The sequence below is a fragment of the Perca flavescens genome, chromosome 5 (assembly GCF_004354835.1).
Source record: "Perca flavescens isolate YP-PL-M2 chromosome 5, PFLA_1.0, whole genome shotgun sequence".
Classification (NCBI taxonomy): domain Eukaryota; kingdom Metazoa; phylum Chordata; class Actinopteri; order Perciformes; family Percidae; genus Perca; species Perca flavescens.
In genome coordinates, this window is record NC_041335.1 from 32,527,236 (window position 1) to 32,544,766 (window position 17,531).

A 17,531-nucleotide genomic window follows, 5' to 3' on the forward strand; every position below is an offset into this window, starting at 1 on the left:
CCATAAAGTGACGGGACTGCCAGCCGGTTACGGCCGGGATCGCTTGCTCGCCGGCCGGCCTGTCATCCTGGGACACTCAGACCCTCCAGGAGGTCTCTCAGACCGGTCTTGTAAATAAGAGGCTTTTATTTCGCCGTTGACGGATTGTTTGTTTAAATATCACAACACATTTCCATCATAAGATTAACCTGTGATTAGTGCCTTTTGGCGTTAAACTCCACAAGAGCCTGCGGGCTTGACAACTTTGCTGGTCCGCCGCATAGACTGTTACAGTCCATGGTCCGCCGTCACACACACACACACACGGCCACAGGCAGAGAGAGAGAGAGCGAGAGATACCGGTTTCTCTTCGGGAGACTTGTTTAAATTATGACATATATACATTAGATTTAGTATAATTCATACTTTTTTTGGCGTATTTCTTTTCTGATTTTAATTAAGACCGTTGCTGTGGTTGCGTCACTCCCTCACCCCTCCTACCAGTCCCTATGGACACTTGGCCGGTGGGAATGCAAATGGAACAAAAGATTTTGGGGGAGAGTAGTTCATAGAACTGCTTAGAAGTGTACTTTTCCCCTAAAAAGTACTAGTACTATCTGGTCGGAAAACGGCTATTGCTGTTTATGTATTGCCAGTACTAGTAAAAGAAAAAGAGTGTAGTGTACCCTTTGGAACGAGTTACTGTGTCATCAAGAGGTCAAACAGAACAGGACAAAGTGGTACAGCAGCCACAGTGCAAATGGAGGGCAAAAAAGAAGCTGTCAGATCTACTGAGCTTTTATGTTAAACATACATGTAGCACAGTGAACCCTTAAGTTTAATTGTGGATGGCTACCTTCACCTACAGGCCAGTAAAGGCTGTCATCAATGTGGTGTAAATAAAATCAAATCACAAATAGGCAGATTTGTCTTTGCTATTAATATGTTGGGCCCATGTTTATGTACATATATTTTCAGACATATTTTGCCTTTTGGCTTTTTTTGTTTTTTAAATAATTAAACCGTTACTTGGTGGCCTTCCTGCAGTAACGCTGAGGACCCACTAATAACGAAAACACACTGGGCGCGTTAAATGTCGCGTAGAGCCCGCCTAGCGTAGATACGTGCCTGATCCCGCGCCTGGCCATTCATACCGGAAGCGTATTCCTACCGATGGTCGCAAATAAAAATAGCTGCGCTACAGGGCAAGTTTTCACTGTAAGGGTCCTGGACCCCCTGTTGAAGATCCCTGGAGTAGATTAAACAAATAGTTAAATAAGAATAATCTTTTGTGGGGTCGCCATGCATACTGTATCACCGCATTGATGCTGAACATATATCCAATATTTGGTCAGGGAAGAATAAATCATAATGTTCTTTTTATTTAAATGAATTGTCATTTCTCCCCAACACAACCGATGTATACCTGATTTGTTTAGACTGACTTTTCTCTCGTCTCGTTCTGCAGAGCTTCGGATCCCGGACAACGCTAACGTTTTCTACGCCATGAACTCCACTGCCAACTACGACTTTGTGCTGAAGAAGCGCGGCTTGGCCCGGCCAATGCGGGCCAAGAACGTGGCCAGCTCCACGCTTCCTCGCATGAAACAGAAGGGACTGAAAATCGCTAAAGGGATTTTCTGAGGAGAAAACTCACCACTTCCTGCCTCCCCTCCAACCCCCTTATCCCTCTCTGGTCTCCACTCCTCAGAAGAAACATTTGTGTTCGGGTCTGTATGGAGGGGGGGAAACTAACCTCAAGTATCGGACTTTTGGTTTGGACAAAGACTGAGACGCCAGAGGAGATAAATGACCAAGTAACCTTTTCTGCGGATTAGCAGAAAGCAGAGGAGCACCTTAGCACTTAGGAACGGCTGTCGCGTCACCAGGACCCTCCGAGGACTTTAAAAAGGCAAAGTGTGTGGCGGGAAAACGCCCGGGTAGAAGCTGTTTCCACGAAGGCTGCAGGTTCATGACAACAGAAGGACACATTTGTGGGAGCAGCGGCGTTGGTATGGGGGCGCCGCGGCCCGGTGGCTGAACCGGTCCAACTCTCCGCCAGCCTCCGCTCGCTCCGAAATGTCCCAAAACGCGTTGTGTCGGCTCGTGGAGACGCAGATCCATTTCACTTCTTGGTCCATTACTTTTTTTGTTTTGTTTACAACTGTTTACATTTTAACTCGGTCAGCTCTTAAAGATTTTTGTTCAAGCATCTTTGCACCTTCGATGAAACTAATTTTGAAAACGCCAGATTTCCTTGGCAGCATTCATCCCCCGTACTTCAGCCTTCATGCCCCCCCCTCCCCCGGCATGGAGTGTACATACAAGAACAACACGAAGCCGCAGCGAGTAAACGCAGATGTGTGCAACAGTTGGGTGTCTCGAATGTGTTATGATTTGTTTTCAGGGAACTTTTGCTGCGAGCGTACCGCCGCCTTCACCTTCTGCCCCCCCCCCCCGGGGGGAGGGGCGGGGGGTCCTGACAGTGTTTCTGGGACTGCGAGCACTGAACTCTCCGCTCCGCGGGCGCTGGGACTCATTTCAGCATTTTAACACCAGCGGCGCTGATGTGGACGGATCTGAACTCTTTAAGCTTCTGAACGCTGCCATGTTAATAAAAAAAAACAAAAACAAACAAAAGGTCAAGTAGCCTGAAATGGAAACACGGTGTCAAAATGCAGTGGGCACAGCCATGAATCACATGCCACTGTTTTCTTTTCTTTTTTTATGAATGAATCGTAACCACTACACGGTGAAGGATGTGGCGGTCCTTTCTGATAACTCTTGACTGGGACACAAAACGTTCCTGAGGGAAGAACAAGTGAGCTGAAAACAAACAACGGAGTGTAAATATCATTTAACACCAACTGTGCAGTATATTCCTTTGAAACGGACCATGAGGTTTTTTTAATAGACTCGTCACGATATCGACATGTTACTATCATTTTGCTTTGTAAATTTTTTTATTTTTTTATTATTTTTTTTTTGCATCTCTCTGCTCTGACATGGTGCTGCTAATTATCCTCATCGCTTCACTGCTTTCTCTCCTTCCCTCCGCCGGCCGCCATGTTGGAAAGACGACAGAAACCCTCTCTCCTGCTGAGTGAGACCTTTTTGAATGTCGGGTTCGCCGTTTTCAGAAAATTCAGTTTAATCTTACGATTAAGAGTGGAAGCCCATTTCTACCAGGAGAAGAAAAGAAAAGTTAGAAATTAATATTATATTATAAATTATATTCATTAATAATTCATTATTTAAAATAAATCTACTCATGACAACTCAAAATGATGAGATATAAATTAAACAGTTTGACTAGGTACTTGTTATCGATTCGTCAGCCGATCATTTTCTTGATTAGTCTTTGTCAGAAAAGTGCCTTCAATAAACATATGTCACATAAAACGGAGAAAATGTTCTCATGTGAAGCACTAAAAAAGGGATCTTTACTATTTTTAATTTAATTTTTTTTATTGCAACCGCAAAGTGATATTTTGGTTTAACCCTGGACCCTACTATTGCATGTGAAGGAGAAATAGACTGTGTTTTTGGTGGTTTAGTTCTTCCAACATGGCGGCTCATCCTTCATATCCATCAGAAACCACTTTTCAGACTGTGCCATGACAGGCTTATGTGTTGCAGAACTACTCATTTATCCTGCAGGACGGTTTCATGCGGTGTGTTGTGGTTTACATGCCGGTGATGGCAGCCGAGTCTTTCTCTCTCTCTCTCTCTCTCTCTCTCTCTCTCTCTCTCTCTCTTACAGAAAGTGTGGAAAAGATTTTGGAAAACCTGTCAAAATACAGAAAAGCTCCTTAAATCACAGTGCGTAGGAGCCCAGATGTCTATGATCTGTTTTTTTTAAAGGAAAAATCCAACCTAAAACATCATACCACTTTTTAAAAAGCAGTTTTTGGTGATGCACTTTCCATTTTTTAGGGTCCATCCTTCTGTTATTCCCACGGACACAAAGTTACATTTCTAACAGCTACAAAACTTCATTTTTAAAGCACTTCTTTTTTGGGATTGTGCACAGTTCCTCTCTGCACAGTCAGTGCTAAGTGATCTGTTTTATTGACCGTTAGCTAAGCCCCTTAGTACATGTGCAGTTTACAATGATGGTGGCAGATTTATCATCACAATCCTTAGTTATTTCTGAAAAATTGGGTGTCCTTGATTTTAGACAAAAGCAGCTTCTCATTTCAGGCCGGTGGCTGTAGATTTTGCCGCTTGAAATAACAGCTGTCGCTAACAGATTTAGTCAGCCATAGTTTGACCTTTAAATGTTTCCAACTGACTCGATTTAAAAGGAAAACGCTGGAAAAGGGCTCTTTAATGTGCACTCATGCTTCATACATGATATCAGGCTCAAGGCCTGAGGCTAAAAGTCAACATCCTCAGACATGGAAATAAATAAACAGCTTAATATTAAAAGAAGTTGATCCTTGTATTATAAGTATGAGGAGTAATGTAATGCATATCTTCGGTTTGGCTGCTTAGATTACATTCTTTTCACATCTTTATGCTTTAAAGATGAGGATCTACTCAATATGTCTGACAAATGTAACGCTGTCTTTGGGAACATTGGCTGAAAAGTTAACATAACCTGTAATCTCACGCACTTTGGCCCTGGCAGTAACGCTCGGTTAGTACTGAAGGTTATGAGAAAGTTAGCCGGACATGCTAATGACATGCAGCTTATGTTATAGCACATAAACATGTTGCTGAGCATCCTGGGAAATCACTAATTAAGGGACAGTGGGTTCACCAAAAACACTTCATGACTAAATATCAAAGGTTGGATTTTTCCTGAGTTGTTTATATCACTGCAACAAAATACTACATTGGCCTGGATTGCACTGCAACCATGTATTGCCTTTTTTTTTTTTTTTTCACCTGCATGAAGTTCATAATTCTCTTAACGATCAAATGAATGAAGCGCCTGCGAAAAGCAATATGGTGACGAGCGTCAGGAGGCACGTAGTCTGGCTGTCGTGGATGTTGTTGGTGCCAGTTTGGCGTGAAATCCTTCGATGTTGAACACTGTGACCTTTGACCCTTTTCACTCCGCCCTCTCTGCGCCTGTTGATCGGCGCGTCGTGTCGAGCACTGTGAACTTATATCTTGTTTCCCCCTTAATGGCTCATTTTGTTAGCGAGCAGCAAAGGCGTCGGGCTTGACCCTCCATGTGCCAAAAAATAACAAGGAAAGAGAGAAAAAGGTTGCTTTTTACAGACAAGTCCTCTGCCTTTCACAGTGAGAAGAAGAAAAAAAAGTTTGTATGTTTACTGTTGTCACATTTTTCTGGAAAAAAAAAAGGGCGAGAACACTGATGTCTGGACCCATTTCCCTGTGAAGAATTAGACTCGTCCAAGAAACTTGAAGCAAAGGTGTTTGTCCGGAGCTGCAGATGAAGCTGCCCCCCCCCACACGCTCACGAACAAATCCTCCTTGTGTTTTAATGTCTCCTTTAACATCTTTCAGGGTCAAACCGCTGCCCAATTTGCAAATATTCAAAAGTCTGCTGTCAAAATCAGCAGCTTTTAACCATAAACCAGGTTTTCATTCCAACCGCGCTCTACAGCCGAGATATGTTCAACACACTTGTGGTTGAATTATATGAAGGAAACAACTAGTCTCCCTCCCTCTTTATTAACAACGTTGTGGGACCGAAACGGTAACAAAGTGAATACATGTCACGAGTGTTTGCTCCTGCACACCTCATCAGGAAGACTTTACGGTGTGTAGGAACTCGAGCATTACTCTATGGATTTCCTCCAATTGGTGCTTTAACATTTCACACCGGACTTTGAGAAGTTTTCTTTTTGGCCAAGTTTCAGGGATGAGAACTATGGTTGAAAACCACTCCGATGGTGGTGAAAACCCAACAGAGCAGAGACAGACAGAGGAACATTGAGAGTGTCACACGCATTCATCAGCACAGTGTAAAGCTTTTCTTTCAGCTGTAGGTTAAGAGTTTCTCCTCCATTCTTTCATAGCAACCTGTTTGCCACAGGACCTTCACTACACCGCAGTGTCTGTAAAACTAAAAGTGTTCTGGTGTCTCCTACTTGATGTTGGATTATGGACTATGGACGGAATGTACTGCAGCAAATCTACTACCATGCTTATGTTCACATTGTTTACACATTTCCTGAAAAAGACACATTTTTAATTTTCTTAAGTGTGAATAATTCTTTATTTGTCTTATTGTCAATAACCTCCCATGAAAAGACCAAAACCCACAATGTCTTAGTGCGTTTCTCAATACTTTCTGACTTCCCTGGTTCCTGCTCAAGACGTAAATCTAAATATATAATTTGATTTTTTTCTAAACCGATGGGTCACATGCTCAGTAATTTCCTCCTAATTCCCTAAATGTTTAGTTCCTTGCCTGTGTTTGGGTGGGACTAAAACGTTCATATGATCAGGCCTTTGATTAAAAAAAACCATCTCTTTGCCAGTGGTTCCTTGTCTTCCCAGTTGAACACAGTAACATGTTTCTGCAGCAGCGCCGTCTCGACTTTTAAGTGTGTTCTCTGAAAACGTAAACATTGTGCACATGAGTGGAACTTTAAATGATCCCCGCCCCCGCGAGCGTTCCTGTGCTGATGAGGTTGACGTTGGACTGGTTTGTGTGTCGTCGTAGCCCGTGTTGACAATGACGTACCTTTTTGTGATCTGATCTGATTCTGTGCGAGTTCGAATCAAAAAAGGCTGCGTTTACAAGAAGAAAAAAAACAAACTGGAAACCAGCTGGGTGTGGTGTGTGTGTGTGTGTGTTGTTTTTATTTTTTGTTTTGTTGTGTTCCCCTGAACTGTGCTCGGGTGCCATTTTCCATTTTAACAAAAAGAATTTCAGAACTTTTTCTAACTGCAGTCTCCTTTGTTTTACTTTTCCTACTTTTCCCAAGAACACAAAAACCTGTGTAGAATACAAAACTGTCCTTGGTTATGTCTTTGTTTATTTATTGATTTGTATATAGAGATTTTGTTTTGCATTGTACATTCTCTCCTTTCTTGGTTATAGATTAATATATTCATGTATATACGAATAAACATTAAGTTTATAAAAGTAAAATGACTCTCTTTTCTTTATTGCTTCTGAAAAATCTCTGCATACCGATACGGAAGCTGAGCATTGCACTGCTGCGGACGGAGGCCCTGTATAAGTGTACGCTATATTTAGAATAGTTTCACCGCTTTACCTTGCTATCGGCCATGTTTAACTTAACACAGAGGGAACTGAAGCCATTATTTGTGCTCTTTTCAAAGTCACTACCACAGTTGACAAAAAAAGTCATTTAGATTAGATTTAGATATTATTGGAAAAGTAAAGCTAAAGACTTAAAATTTCATAGATTGATTGATTGACTGATCGATTGATAGGTTTATCATGTCATGTTGTGTTTCTTGATTTGAACAGGGAAAATGCACAAGGGACATTAACCTAACAAGGAAAGATGTAATGTACAGTACTGGGTTATAGAAAATTGCTATTTTCCACCTGTAGTCCCTGGGAAGGTGTGCAGAATAATAAAATAGTAAGAGAAATTAGATATGACAAGAAGATTCGACATTAAAAGAGCACAAAATACCCCACCCCCAAGACACACAAGACTACACTTTATGCTATGTTGATAAACTAGTGTAACGTCATCTCTCAGCGACAGAACGTTCTTGTCATTTCGCGCCTGCGCAGTAGAACAGAGCTTTGTTATTTCATTTCAGTATGGCGCTTAGCAAAACGTTTGGACAAAAACCGGTTAAATTTCAGCTCGAGGAGGATGGAGACTTTTACATGATTGGATCGGAGGTTAGTAGTTCACCTTCTGAACAAACCGATACTTTAATGGTTTAATTAATTGGCAGAAAAGTGTCGTTTAACCTGGCAGCCTGACCGCTAGCAGCTAGCTAGCCAGCTAACGATGCAGGACAGCACACCAAGTCTCATTCATTTATTTGGCGTTTACTGTCAAATCAACTGCGAATATGCGCAAATATAAAACACATAAATGTATATGCTGATTGAATGGGATAAAGGTTGATCTGAAAACGTTCGTCCTTAACCAGATGTTCACCCGTTTTGCATCGGCTGAGCTAGGTAAGGTTAAACAATAATGCTAAGCTAGCTAGCTAACGGTGGCTATCAAGGTTCACGTTATGTACGTTAAAATAACATACCGAAAAGGTAGAACTCATACTTGTTAAATAGATGTATTATTATTATTATTATTATTATTATTATTATTATTCTTTTCTAGTATTTTGTGGCGTGACTTATGCATCGGATGATCGACATGTTGTGTGCTGGCGTTGGATATTAAACCCACAGTAAATCTCTGCCTGACCTAAATTTACTCTAGTTGCCGTGTTCAATGAAAAATGAAGTCTAAAGCCCATATAATAACTATAATATCATTTAACCAGCCTATATAATAACTATAATATCATTTAACCAGCCCATGTAATAACTATAATGTCATTTAACCTTGCGTTTTTATCAACAATAACTCCCGCAATCCGATATCTGTAGGTGTTCATACTGACGTTATTTAAGTCAGAAGAACATACAATTAAGCCAGCACAAAGAAGGAAATGGCTGATGTATGTAAAATAAAAAATAACAGATTGATCTTAATTGACCAATCAATTATTTCTTTGGTCTATGAAATGTCAGATAATTCTGAAAAGTGCCCACAAATTATGTGCGACCAGTATTCCAAACTCAGAGGTATTCAGTTTACTGTCATAGATACAAGAACATAAACACGTTTGCAAAACTGGAACCAGCAAAAAAAAAAAAATAATAATCCTTATCAAGAATCTTAGATTAGCCAAAATGGTCTGCCTTCTTGTTGCTTGATTCTCTTTTTGTATCCATTTCTGTGTGTGTTTGTGTTCAGGTGGGAAACTACCTCCGTATGTTCAGAGGCTCTCTGTATAAAAGATACCCGTCGTTATGGAGGAAACTGGCTTCGGTGGAAGAACGGAAGAAAATAGTGGAGTCATCACACGGTCAGTAGAGTGCAGTCCTAACACAAATAAAGCTGGGAGCGGTTGTGCTGAGCTTTGAATCCCCATCATTATGTGTTTCCTCTAATATGAAAGGCTGTTCTACTTGGAAATGATGGTCTTATTTACTAGTATTAAATAAAACAAATGAAGAAACGCCTTCACAAGAACAATTAAAGATAGAAAAATATACAGTAAACTACAGATAAAATGATCAGTTTTTCACTCAGATTTTTAATTATGTAGTGTTTAAGAATGTAATGCTCATCTGTTTCTTAATAAGCAAAAAGTACTTGAGAATGAACTCTGAAAAGTAATGTAAGCATGTAAAACCACATGCTGGTTATCTCACTGATGGTGAAATTCATTCATTTTGCTTTTCAGAGGTTGACATCTCATTTTGTAATGGGGGGGTTGTGATGTGGATACACATTTTGTGACAGTGATGATCATTTATATGGCTGGCCAGTGCTGATTTTACTCTTGTTCTTATTCAGATCACGGCTACACTCAGCTGGCCACCAGTGTGACTCTGCTGAAGGCTTCGGAGGTCGAGGAGATCCTCGAAGGAAACGACGAGAAGTACAAAGCTGTCTCTATCAGCACTGAGCCCCCTGCCTACCTCAGGTACCACAGTCACCTCTGAAAAGTGTGATGTTGATATCAAATTTGTGTTGGAAAGAGAGAGGGCTGGGTATTGTTCACATTTTTTTCGATACAGTACCAATACCGTGACTTCGATACCGGTCGCTGAGAAATACTGTTTTCAATACCAATTTTATTTAATCCATTTTAACAAAAACAAGATACAAAATTACACATTACAGCACAAATCTTTTAATTTCTTTTTCAGCTCCTACTACGTGAGCCCCGTCTGTGTGTAACGTAACAAGTTTTTCCTGCGTGTCTCTACGACGTGTAACTTTTGTAGAAGTTGAAGTATCAACTCAAGTTTTTTACTCAAGTAAAAGTGTAAAAGTACTGGTTTCAAAACTACTTAAAGTATAAAAGTAATGTAAGGGGAAAAAATATCAATATGCTTTTTCAAATTAGACGGCGAGTTTTGGAAACAATTAGCTCATGGTACTTGGGCGCGCAGAGCTTGCAGCGCATTCAAAAGGAGTTGTTTTTGCATCCAACCACTTCAAAAAATTCTTCCAGGGACGGCTAGGGATGTAAAAGGGTTGACTGGTCGTCGTGGCTACCAACCTCCTCGCTGGTGCTTGGTTGGGACATTTCACTCGAGGTCTCTTGAGTCTCTGCCACGGACGTCTTCGTACTAGGCTACATATGTCTATTTCCTTTTGTGAGTGTGGCGTGATTTGTGTCATGTGCCGGTGCGATGGATCGCGTACAAATCAATAGGGTGTCAGAATGGTATATGTTTATACTTCTCATCCAACCACAATCAAATTCACTCTATTCGGATGGCACGATTTATCTGTATACGTTTTGTTTGTTTTTTTGTTTTTTTTTAAACGAGAACAAGCCGAACTGAAATAGGAGTAATGAGGCTATTTTAAAAATGTAAGGAGTAAAAATACGGATAATTGCATGAAAGTGTAAGGAGTAGAAGTAAAAAGTCTGCTGTAAAATAATTACTCCAGTAAAGTATAGATACCCAAAATTTCTACTTCAGTAAGGTAACGAAGTATTTGTACTTTGTTACTTGACACCTCTGTTTTTTGATACTCTATACTAAGTAGGCAACTTGTCGGTGCTTAAAAAAAAAAAAAAAAAAAAAAAAAGTATTTAATTTGGTACCTATCCCTAGAAAGAGAGCTCTGTATTAAGTATCAATAATCACATATTTTTACATGTTGGCATCACATCAAACGGTTCCTTGGGTCCCACGTATAACAAACCAGAATATTTACATTACCCCCTTTTCTAAACCTGTCCCATCCTAGGAGAATGTAACCTGTAGATTTTTTTTTTTTAACACAGAAGTCTATGTTGGTGAGATGAAGAAAAGACGCCCATCTCATTTGCTATGAGTTTTAGTTTCACGTGCATCCATCTGTCTTGTTCTGTCACCAGGGAGCAGAAGGCGAAGAGGAACAGTCAGTGGGTTCCCACGCTGCCCAACAGTTCTCACCACCTGGATGCGGTGCCCTGCTCCACCACCATCAACCGCAGCCGACTGGGCCGCGACAAGAAGAGGACCTTCCCACTGTGGTGAGCAACAGGAGCCTGCACAAATCCCTCCGTCGCTCTTTCAGTATTTCTCTATAGTGAGGGCTAAACTGAGATTCCAGACACACATGAACCAGCATCGTTTATCGTAAAAATAGTGCAGCATAAGCGAAGCATTGCATTGTAAGATTTTTAGCAATAACTACTTTTTCATTGCGTTGTGGGAATTATTGAGGGAACTAGAGAATATTTATGTTTATTACTCATTGTATCCTTTTCTAAACTAAAATCTTAGATCTGCGTAGGTTAAAACAAATACTTCACTCTTTCAAACAATGAATGTAATGGAATTAAAGTCATGTTTTTTTTTGTCTCTCTCCCGATATAACAATGGTCCTACTTGACATTGGACCGATCAGATCTTAGTATGGCTCTGTCACTGTTTTTTTTTATTATCCTTTCTTATTGTCGGAGTTTGGAGTGTTATAGTATGTCTAATTGCACGTTCTGCCTTTAGATGTTCATTGGGTCTAAATCAAGGAAGAAATTCTGCTTCTTTTCAGTTGCTCATCGCTCTAAGATCGCCTCTTGAACAGTTTACAATGAGCAAAGGGATTTAATAGTGGTTTAGCTTTTGCAAACATGCTAAAATTACTTAAAAAATAGGACAAAACATGTATTTCAGTAGTGTAGGGAGTGTGTGAAAAACACAACGGAGGAGGAGATGTACTGCAGTCCTTAATGCAGCTGGTGGCCACACCAGATACTGAGGGCTACTTTTGACTTTGACACCCCCCCACCTTGTTTGGGGACACATTATTCTATTTCTGTTAGTTACATGTCTGTGAAAATTGTTCAGTTTGTCTTAGTTGTTTAACTTTTAATGTTCATGTAAATATTTGCATAGGTTAAGTTTGCTTAAAATATAAAAGCAGTTGAACGTGACTAGACATTTTCTTTTTTTTGCGGAGTATATTGACAGTGAGTGCAGTCTATGATTTTTATTTTTTTATTTTATTTTTTTAGCTACTGTCAGTAAGTTTGTGTTTTTTTTTTTTTGTCTTCTCCAGCTTTGACGACCACGACCCAGCAGTGATCCACGAGAACGCCACTCAGTCCGAAGTTCTGGTTCCGATCCGTCTGGACATGGAGATTGAGGGACAGAAGCTCAGAGACGCTTTCACCTGGAATATGAACGGTAACGTCCCATCGTCACTTTCTCTCAGCTCCAGAAAAATTTGCTATCAAAAGCAAAAGACTCTGAAGCACCGGGAGCCAGTATCAGTTTTGATTTTAAAAAAAGAAATTTTAATTCCAGAGAAGCTGATGACGCCAGAGATGTTCGCTGAGATCCTTTGTGACGACCTGGACCTCAACCCGCTGGCCTTCGTCCCGGCCATCGCCTCCGCCATCCGACAGCAGATCGAGTCTTACCCGACAGACAGCATCCTGGAGGAGCAGACGGACCAGAGGGTCATCATCAAGGTGTGCTCTACTCTGCCAGTAGCTCTCACTGGGTATCTTTCTTTCACACGTAATGTTTTCATGCCACACCCCCAGAGTTATACTTGTAGTGCAGAAGTGTTTGTTTTTTGTTTGTTTTTTTTCCCCTCCTGTTGATTAAATGTTTTTGGTTTCCAGTTGAACATCCATGTTGGGAACATCTCCCTGGTGGACCAGTTTGAGTGGGACATGTCGGAGAGGGAGAACTCTCCAGAGAAGTTTGCCCTGAAGCTTTGCTCTGAGCTCGGCCTGGGCGGAGAGTTTGTCACCACCATCGCCTACAGCATCCGCGGTCAGCTGAGCTGGCACCAGAGGACGTACGCCTTCAGGTACGGTCTCGCAAAGTAGGTTTTTCTCAGTGTCCAGCACCAGAGCCAGTCTCACCCACTAAGCTTATTTCCCCCAACATCCAAGTTTGAAGAGTAGTAGTGGTCTGTGTTTGGGTTTAGATTGATGCATGCTTTTGTACCGGAAATAGTTAATAAACAGTCACAAGCCAAGTTTTAGCTCACACTTTGATCGAGATTCCAGAAAATTGGCAAAAGAAATTGTCCTCCTTGGCGGACGTTTGTATATTTAGGATCCTCCTTCTTCCTGAGGACGTAATATTTAATGCACGTTTTCAGCCTCTGCTAATATTACCTAACCTTAAAAAAAAAAAGTCTATTTAGTGTTAAGTTATTCTTTTAATATGAAAAGAGGAATACTGGACAGGACAAATCGAGGCCAGTTTTTTTTCTGGACTTAAATGATAATGAGGCAGAAATTGTTAGTGTGTTCCATCAAAGGCATTAGTCCCAAAAGCAAATGAACACTCAAAACTAATGGTTTGAAACTCCTATCAACCCTGACCTGACACTCTCCAACTACTACATCTCGGTCATTGTTTCTCACCGCTCCTAAAGGTTTGTTACAACAGTTAGAAAAGCGGGCATGTGTTTGTCGGTTCTGTAGCGCACAGCATGATGAATTATCATCGTTCTGTCAAACTAATGCTGTAGCATTATGCTGTGCTTGATTACCGGGACATGATGTAGCTCATTATGATTGTATTACAGTGTTTTTCTTTTTCTTTTTGGGTGGAAAAATGTATCATATTTTAGGTAAATATTTGAAAACTTTAAAGAAAATGGTTAGTTTCCTGGTTTTGAAAATGTTAGGGCGTTGCAGAAACAAAACAGTGTGGAAATGTATTTCCTGTTACATCTCCGTTGTTGCCACGGTGACATGGCTGTGACCCCTGACCTCTCTTATTGTTCGGGATGCTGATCCAGCTCCTAAAGCCTGAGCTCTCTCTCTCTCTCTCTCTCTCTCTCTCTCTCTCTCTCTCTCTCTCTCTCTCTCTCTCTCTCGACATGTTTTTATAAGTCCAGCATAAAGTTGAAGGAGGTTAAATTAAGGTCTTGTTTGTGGTTCTTCTTCTTTGGGTGAAATGTACCCGACAGTCTGCTGTCAGGATGTGAAGTAATGACATATCTCAAAACCGGCAGCGCTGACCTCTGTCCCAGTCGGACATCTGGTCTGGAAGAAATGTTTTGGTATTTATTTTTTTTTCTGCTTGTATCATGACAGCAAATGATGAACAGTGAGCCGTGCAAAGAACCAAGCATGCATAAAGTTACAAAAATAGATTTGTTATTTTACCTTCGCTTCTCACGCTTGTTTTCACGTTTTTTGTTTTTCTTTGTTTCCATCGAGTCGTGATTGTTTCCTGAAATATCGGCAAAGTCAGGAATTTGGTTTTCTTTCATGATCCTGTCTTTTTGTCCTCTTTGCTCCCACTGCTTATCCAGGGCCGTCCAAACTATGATAAATGTTTCAGTTACATGTCATAATATTTAGTTATTGTAACAGAAACGATGTCTTTTGAAGCTTCAAGCTCAATTTGCATGTATCTGGATCGGCTTAATCTTGGCGGGGGGAGAGTGACTCCACGTGTCACGGTGATTTGAAAACCTGGATCTGAGTCCCAACTGGACCCTCAGCCGCAGCAGTGGGAAACCTCCATCGAGTTTAAGAGTGAAGAGAATCCAATCTGACTGAAGTGGTTTTTTTTTTCTTCTTGTCGTTTTGCAGCGAGAACCCGCTGCCCACAGTGGAGATAGCCATTAGGAACACAGGCGATGCCGACCAGTGGTGCCCCCTGCTGGAGACCCTGACAGACGCAGAGATGGAGAAGAAGATCAGAGATCAGGACAGAAACACGAGGTGAGTGACCTCTGGGCGTTTGATGGACCTCCAGACGGAGCCTGCTGCTTTTTAGTAGTCGGCAGTTTCCAGTTCAATGCTTCCTTCCTGTCCAGGTTTGTCTTCAAAATAAGATTTTTTTTTAAAAATTTATCACACTGACTTTTTATCTGGTTAGATCTTTGGGTTATGTTGAGCAGACGAAACACGCAATTTGAAGTAGTGCTTGAACTTCTGGTTGAGTAATCTGTAGGCTGAAGGGGCAGACATGCCAAACAAAAATAATGGCTTCTGTTAAGGAAAAACTCAGCAGCAGCTTTCTTCAGGATGGAGACATGGAGGTTAGGGAGACTTTGATGTCTTGCACACAAGCATTTATTGATCTCGATCAAGGAGATTAACCCTTGTGTTGACTTCGGGTCAAATTCACCCTTTTTCGATTTTAGTTTTATATCAGAAAATATGGAATGTAGAAATGAGCGCTGAAAATGTGAAGAAGGAAAATTTTAAGCGTTGGATGAAGCAAAAACAAACTGAAAAAAACGGGAAGACAACACAAGGGTTAAGGAAGACCGTACGGTTTAACCCCGATGTGCTATTCTGTCCTCCCCAACTCCGAGGCCCTGTGCCTTTTTCCTGATGCTTATATCTCTAGCCCCGACTACAAAGTGTGTGATATCTAAAGATATTGATGGTGCCAAAGAAAACATGGTCACCTTGAGCATAGTTCTGGGATGCATGAGAAACTATGTCACCTCGTTCCACCGCTTACACTGACCTCCAAAGGGAGATATTCCTGAAACAAAACATTCCCTTATTATGACAGCGGTCTACATAGGCTCCCTGGCTGAGACAGGGAGGCGAGGACGGAACCGGTTTGGATATCAGAGACTGGAGGAATACTCTAGTCCCGGCCCTGTGACCAACGATGACCTGATGTCTACGCTTTCCCTTTTAGTATCCTCATATAGAAATGTTCCGATACCAGTATCGGTATCGGCTCCGATACTGCCTAAAACGCTGGTATCGGTATAGCGAGGTACTGGAGTTAATGCACCGATCCGATACCACGTAATAAAGCCCTAAAGAAAATCTATGTTAAAATAGATTATTTATGTTCTTTTTCTGTTATAACTGACTGTCAAAGTGGACAATAAAAGAAAGTTCTGTGGCGTTCATGGTTTGTGTTTGTTCATGTTTCACAAAGATAGAAATAATATCACATCCATACAGGGATAGTAGTATACGGTTGTTAAAATATATGACTTACTGGTATCGGATCGGTACTCGGTACGGGCGATACACAAGTTCAGGTATCGGAATCGGTATCGGGAAGCAAAAAATGGTATCGGACCATCTCTATCCTCATACCACTATATGGTTCAAGTTTCTCTTTATTTATCCTTAGAAAAGGAAATTTAGTGTGCCGCAGGATGTCTAAAACGCATGCACAGGAAAAAACAAACACCACCAGTTGCCCACAACACAACACAACAGGACACACATTAACACATCAATGGAGACACTCCTTCCCCCAAAACTAATGACCAAATCCAATTGGACAGTACACAGGTAAATCTGTGGTCTTTCTGGATATTCCACCACAGCTTCCACTTTCTCAAGTATGATGATGATATTGCAGCTTTTATATCTTTTATTAATTTAGTGTCTTCTGGTGTTTTGGACAAAACGAAGACATGAATACATCACCTGCAGCTGTGCAAAATTTGGAGGAGCATTTCTTTTTTTTTTTCTTTTTGCCATTTTATAGACTTTTATAGAGGGAAAAAAGGAGTGCACTTTATTGGTTAAGAAAAGAAGTGTTTGTTGCTTGAAAACGTTGACTTTGAGAACTTTTAATGGGCTTTTTTTTATTATTACAGTAAGTTGAATAAAGATTAGGCAGAACTGAAAACAATTACTAGATGTAGGCGGTTCAGTTTATGTCGCTGTTGTTGTTGTGAGGCGTTGACACTCTGTTCCCGTTCTCTCCGCAGGCGAATGAGGCGATTGGCGAACACGGCCCCCGCGTGGTAGAAGCAGCAGCAGCAGCATCCGCAGCTTCAGCGACCCCGGCAGGAACGGTGAGCGTCTTGATTGAGGTATCCCGCTGTCACGGTTTCGCAACATCAGCAACAAAGATGTCCCTCCATCGGGCGCTGGATGTCTTTTTCTGCTCAACCGGGTTCTCAATCGTCCACCGTGTCAATTTTTAATTTTTTTTTTATCTTAATTATCAATGTTAATATTACGTTCTGTTTGGCAAAGCCCCCGGTAGAAAATCCTTCATTTTTCTCTTCCGAACCCTCGGCGTGGAGAAGCTGCTCTCTCACTTTGACCACTGACTTTTACCTGACCACAGAGTGAGAATAAAAACCACGCAGCCAGTCTCAAATAATATATATTGTTAGGTTGTATTTGTTGTCTTTTTGTACATTTGAATAATTCTTACAAAATAAAAAAAAAAAAGTGAAAGAGCTTGATTTGTCTTGTTATGTTGTGCATCACAAAAAGTTATTGAATAAAGTATTTCTGCCATAACTAGGGAACGACTTTTCTTATATTGTTTTATTAAATCCGGTGCCACTTGTTGTTCCGGTTTCCTCCCAGGCAGGGCTGACCGATTTAATCTTAATTTTTTTTTTTTTCTTCAAACTTGTGATTGTGCAATTTCTAAATCTCTAGAACTGCAATTTTAATTACAGCTCACATGG

The 17,531-nt window shown here is 41.0% G+C and overlaps 2 protein-coding genes across 6 annotated transcripts in view; both read left to right on the forward strand.

The window, feature by feature from the left end:
• The window catches only part of ralgds (ral guanine nucleotide dissociation stimulator), a 72,798-nt gene extending 66,982 nt beyond the window's left edge, over positions 1-5,816 (forward strand). For all 5 annotated transcript variants that reach the window (XM_028577527.1, XM_028577526.1, XM_028577523.1 and 2 more), the window contains exon 18: positions 1,448-5,816. In XM_028577527.1, the coding sequence (XP_028433328.1) occupies positions 1,448-1,623 (176 nt within the window). In that variant the 3' untranslated portion in view covers positions 1,624-5,816. The remainder of the gene's footprint in view (positions 1-1,447) is intronic.
• A 1,813-nt stretch (positions 5,817-7,629) lies between these two features.
• smarcb1a (SWI/SNF related BAF chromatin remodeling complex subunit B1a) lies at positions 7,630-17,296 on the forward strand. The gene is made up of 9 exons (XM_028577871.1): positions 7,630-7,792; positions 8,883-8,994; positions 9,489-9,618; positions 11,032-11,169; positions 12,198-12,325; positions 12,446-12,612; positions 12,769-12,959; positions 14,707-14,838; positions 16,815-17,296. The coding sequence occupies exons 1-9, from the start codon at positions 7,709-7,711 to the stop codon at positions 16,852-16,854; spliced, it is 1,122 nt and encodes a 373-aa protein (XP_028433672.1). The 5' UTR covers positions 7,630-7,708; the 3' UTR covers positions 16,855-17,296.
• The last annotated feature ends 235 nt before the right edge of the window (positions 17,297-17,531 follow it).